General features: G+C 43.1%; 1 protein-coding gene across 1 annotated transcript in view; it reads right to left on the reverse strand.

Moving 5' to 3' along the window:
* Positions 1-398: 398 nt before the first annotated feature.
* Positions 399-5,637, reverse strand: part of RPA1 (replication protein A1) — a 23,191-nt gene continuing 17,952 nt past the window's right edge. Inside the window, exons 15-17 of the mRNA XM_019545857.1 lie at positions 5,055-5,162; positions 1,848-1,934; positions 399-1,457 (exon numbers count right to left, since the gene is read on the reverse strand). Of these exons, the coding sequence (XP_019401402.1) occupies positions 1,350-1,457; positions 1,848-1,934; positions 5,055-5,162 (303 nt within the window). The 3' untranslated portion in view covers positions 399-1,349. The remainder of the gene's footprint in view (positions 1,458-1,847; positions 1,935-5,054; positions 5,163-5,637) is intronic.

Consider the following 5,637-nt stretch of genomic DNA (forward strand, 5'->3'; position numbering starts at 1 on the left):
ACTGTGAGCTGCAGCCGGGGAACACATAATTAATGTGATTAGGAGCACACAGAGCTAGCATGCTCTGCTGACTGAAAAGCCCAGTAGCATAATTACTGTTTTCTGTACTAGCTCACTGTCTGTACAAATCTCAAAGCCTGGTTAGTTTTAGACTGCTGTGTAAACGTCAATAAAAATCCCAGAAGTGCCAAATCATCAGCATTCTCAGGCACAGAAACGGTGAAAATATCACTGCATTTCCATGCTGCCAACATTAGGCAGATCTCCATTCCTCAGTCTAACCTTAGAGTTCGTAATAAGGTAACATCTTCCCCAAGTGAATGCTTATTATGGAAGCTAATTAATTGCTTTCCAGTAATGAGAAGTCTTTGGTGTTCAAAGAAAGCAGAATACACTATGCAGAAACTAAATACTGTTTATTGAAACAAAGCTGTAAAATAAAGCTCCCCCCCATTTAAAGACATGTTTCCGATTAACAGTAACAAACAAAACCAAAGAAACTGCGTACACAAACGTAAGAAATATGTATAGGTAGGGAGCGTGAGCTATCAGCAGCCAAGAACACAATATTAATTGAAGTGAAAACTAAAGCAATGCTTTGTAGTTGCCTAGATTTCCCTGGGGGATGGAGAGTCAATGCTTATCAGCCTTCCTCAGAAGAGACAATTTTGATTAATATCAGACCCATCTGACTCAGACTATTAAGCCCTGAAGGAAGGATATTCTTCAGATATAAGAGATACGTCTTTGATTAATAATTCTACCATATTGCCATTCCAAGCATTAACAACTCCATGGCACCTGTGGAAAGAGAAAAGCCTTTGAATTCTAGGGAAGAGGACTGCCTCGTGCTAATAGACCTGTTCTCCGTGGTCTACATCAGAAAGCTGCACGACACTCTCCCTCCTACCCTCTGCAGAACAAGTCAAAGTGCCATGGTTGTCACAAGTGTCTTGCATGTAAAACATACTGGTTATGTAATCTGGCTTTAAATCTATGAAGAAGAAAAAGTTACTTCAGACATGTGTACGCCTTGTCTAAAGGTAATGAAATCTTAACAGGTCAGTATGCCTATAGGAGCCAATGCTGTTTTGTCTAGACATTCCTCTTCAGCTCCATCATAGTTTAATAGTCAATGCTGGCATGGCCATTTGTTGCAGTTACACTAGTAGCATAACTGCACGAGGGAATCCATGAAATCATTTAGCCCACTAGACAGACTCCTATGCGCTGTGTAACTAATGCCAAACTGCCACGTAAATTGATTTTTTAAATCACCCCAAGTCCAGCTCTTTAGTTATTCTGTGAATGTTCTAGCTCCAGCTCGATCACCACCACCCTTCCTTCTTTCATCCTTGCTGCGCATTTTTTCTGATGCTCGTGATCAACCTCTTGCAGTGTTCTTTGTAGCTCACAGGCTTCACGTCTATCGCGGTAGCTTTAATCCGGGACTCGTCCTTTGAAAGAGAAAAGTGGTACGTAAGAGCAGAGGAGGGTTCTGTGCCCGAGGCCCTTTGTTCTAGGCTCTCCTTGTTCCATGTGGCTTCATTACCCTTGACAGAGTCAATTCAAGCATGAAGTTCTGGCTCCCAGACTTTATATCACATGAAAACAAAGCAACAAGCTAGATTTTGTTTATCACAGAAAGAAGTAGCGTCACAAAGTGACTCTGGCCCTTCTTTCCTTCCACGCTCCCATACTCAGGACAAATAGTGCTGAATGTCAGTGGAAACCCCTGGAGGCTGATCTTTCCCCATAAATAATGTAAAAGGAGGAAGCCATTTCCTATGAAGACTGATCTAGATGTTGCAAGCTATATGCCCTGTCTGCCTGGTGGGGGTACTTACGTTGTAAGTCTCCAGCTTGACTCGAATCTTGAACTCAAATGTGTTGAAGAGGGCATTTTGGAGCACTTCATCAAATGCCTGCTCATTCTGTGAGGATAAAGACAAAGGCATGAGTTGATGGCATTGCAAGTTTCCAGCTCCACCATCCACTCTCAGAATGACTCGGGTTTTGTAGAGCTTGAGGTAAAATTGAAACAGACTAGGTAAGTCAATGGAAAATAAGAGTTCAGTAAAAGTATTTGGGGTGTTTGGAGGACTAGTCTTCCAGCAGATTGTTTTGGGCTCCGAAACTGTTGCTGAATTTTAATTTTTAAAATATGAAGTTTTTAGTCCAAAAGGAGAGAACTCTGGATTGGCCACATGATGCGATACACAGCTGTCCTTGGTTTGCCCGAACCAATATGAAGTTCCCTTGGTGCTTCTTACCCGGGGTTAGATGTGATGCTTAATTACAGTGACTGAAGTGCCAACAGCTCGCCAGCCATTTCACTACTCAGTCTTAGACGTATTCAGTTTCTGTGTTTATCTAATGAGTCTGCATTCAGCCTGCACATCTCTGCGTTTTAGGACGTTTGAAAGGGAACTGCACAAGTGATGCATATTCTGCATCATTCAAAGACTCTTAAAATGACAAGACAAAGCACCCAACAGCAACAACAACAAAAAAGTACAGAGATTTCTTTAAATCCCATAGCCCCTGTGTGATATCAGTAAATAGGTATGAATGTCTTCATTATGCAGAAAGCATGCAATTGTCAGACCCAGGAGTTGAACCTACATCTTGCAGCTTGTAGGTCAAGGCCTTGCCCGTTCCCTCAAACTGCTGCTGCACCATGCATTCCCTATTTGTGTCTCAGTACTTCAGGAAGCACTACCCCACACCTGCCTGGCTCCTTCCATGGTCACCTGCAGAAAGGTAACATAGGTGGCAAGCAGGAGCCCAGTTCTACAGGCTGCACAATTAGGCACATCCATTCCTCAAGTGATTCTTTTCCTAACTGTCTCCAGGGCCTAAAGGATGAGATGCTACTCTCACCACACTCAAGACCTAGACTGCACTTCCAGCTTAATCAGTAGGACAAAAGGGAATGCTGCCATTACTGGACCAGTTGCCTCTTTAGACAGGGCCCTGCGTTTCCCCAAAAGCTTTGGCAACAAGGCCTGGACACAGCAGATCAGATGAAAGAGCCTGCAGAATAAGTGCAAAATGGCCTTTCCTGCCGTCATCCAATGCCCACCAAAATTAACTGAAAGACTTCCACTGACTCCAGAGGGTATCGTACTAGGCCCTCCAGGGAAAGAGGCCAGACCAGAAAGTACTGCAAGCATACCAAGCAAAATTTTAAAGGCCCATAAAACTGTCAAATCAAAACCAGTTTTCTGTGGAACACAGAGGTATTTCTCCACCAAGCTACACTTCAGCTTTTTACCCTTAGCCCTTTCCACTAAACAGCTCTTCAGAAAAAGCACTGCAAGTTGTTTCTTTGGTAATTAATTCACTCCCTGCAATTCTCCTTGGACTCAAAAATGGCCAAAGCAGTCTTGCTCAGACTCAGGCAGAGACTAAGCATGGCTGACAAATGAGAGTTAGGATAACTGAAAACAGGGAGTTAAAATGAAAAAAAAAAAAACAAAAAAAAACCAACTACGCAAATTTAATCATGATAATGACCATCAACACACCTCACGGGGAACAGGTGAGTCACTCGCTACTCTGCTTCCAAAATAATCAGATAATTTATATAGCTGACAGCTAAAAATATGTTGGCTGGCCTGTACAGCAGGATTTATATCAGAGATGGGGTCCGGCAGGAGCTAACGTAGGTCAGTTTTGAATATACTTGGCTTAATAATGACCTGCCTGGTGTTTCAGACTGACACCCAACCATTTCAAAGGGAAATGAGCTGTGGTAGAAAAGAGGCACAAATAAATGGAAGAATATGCTGTCTTTTTTACTGAAGTTTAAATGGTTTATAGCCTACCCTAAAATTGTTCTGATCTGATGGGAAAGACTTTTAAAACTCCTCTCAGCAAACGATCCATTTAAAAAACTATTATTTTTGTAGGGCTCGCAAAAATTCATTCTGCTAAGCAGCGTCAGTAAAATTGGCCGTGGAAATGATCCAATGCTAAGGCGAACAACCAAACAGACAGCAAGGTTTCTGGCTTAGTTGCAACCTAGGTTATTTAGTCAGCTTTGCTTTAAACAAGCTTTTAAGAACACACTTGACATTTCTTCATATCGAGAAACATGAACGAAACTCTTCAAGACTCCTGAATGCTTAGCTGGGTGCAACAACGTAAATCCAGCCGCTCCTTTTACGGTACTCAGAGAATGTCATGCTTTTGACTGTTCAAGGACAGTTGGACACCAGTGCCTCCTGCAACTAATCAGCAGCCTCCCAGCTAAGGCTGTGAAGCCAGGGCTCACTAAGCAGCTGGAATATCTGCTGGTCCTCATGACAGCAAGGAAAATCTCAGCTGTTAGACATAGCAGCTTGGGGAAAAAGAATGCAGTCTACAGACAATGCTCAGACAGAGAATAATCCTGCAGGGGACAGACAACAAGAGCAGAGAACCCTGCCCTGACTCCTGGGCAGATACAATCCACCCCTGTAGAAGACAGCAGGTCAGAGAGAAGGGACATGACTGACGTGAACTTAGGCTGTTTTGAAGAAAAAGCTAAACGCCTAAAGAGACTCAACTCCTCAGGCTGGACAGCTCTCACTGGTACACCCTACCAGTTCAGCAAGGGTTAAAAAAAAAAATGTCAAATTCCTGCAAACAGGTCTGAAGTTTCTCAGATACACCCTGCACATTCATTTTAACAAAGGAAGCACTGCCCTCAACAGGGGCTGTGCACACAGTAGTAAATGCCGCTCTCCACTGTCATTAGCGGTACTGTGTGTGCATGTTACAGGATTAGGGCTAAATGATTCAAAAACCCACAGAGAATCACAGGGTTGGAAGGGACCTCAAGTAGCATCTAAATCCAACACTGTTCCTAAACCAGCCCAGACAAATGCTTATTCACACACATTTCACACCATCTTTAAAATTACCTGTTACAGAGATGCCCCCTAAATAGGGGATCTGGAGAGGCAATAGGCCTTCATAAAGTAGCAACGTTTGCTATTATGGCTACCCAGTGGAAATAGAACCTCATATTCTAGACGTTTTTTAAAGGAGGAAGCTAATTGACTGACCTTTTCTTTTAGCTCTCCAAGGAAAGCAGTGTTTTGCCCAAGAATGACTTCTGCTGACTCCTGGAAACAAGTCACCCACTGAGTCTCCAGACAGTCTGCAATGATCACCTTAAGAAAAAAAAAAAGCCACAGACACTTCATCCAGATGCTTTTTATTCATGGAGATTCTCTTTAAAATTGAAGAGAGCTTTAAATTTTCAGTAAGTACATGTATTGCAGCTCCACGCATACCGCTTTTGTGAAGGCTTCTATTCAATGGTGGCTGAAGTGCAAAAACCCTTTCATGACTGTAGTGACACAGTAGCACACTTCAACAGTAACTTGTGTTCAGTTACAAATCAGGGTCCAGGAAGGAGCCACCAAGATGATAAAACCAGGTACTCTGTGACTGCACACTGGGCATGGCTATGAAATACTAATGAAAATGTCACTGCAACAAACCCTTAGTTTCATAGTTAGTAGGGTCGGAAGGGACCTGAGCGGATCATCTAGTCCGACGCCCTGCCATGGCAGGAAAGAGTACTGGGGTCAAACGACCCCAGCAAGGTGTTCATCCAACCTCCTCTTAAAGCCCCCCAGGGTA

Source organism: Crocodylus porosus, unplaced genomic scaffold (genome assembly GCF_001723895.1).
Source record: "Crocodylus porosus isolate Cpor-Errol unplaced genomic scaffold, CroPor_comp1, whole genome shotgun sequence".
Taxonomy (NCBI): domain Eukaryota; kingdom Metazoa; phylum Chordata; order Crocodylia; family Crocodylidae; genus Crocodylus; species Crocodylus porosus.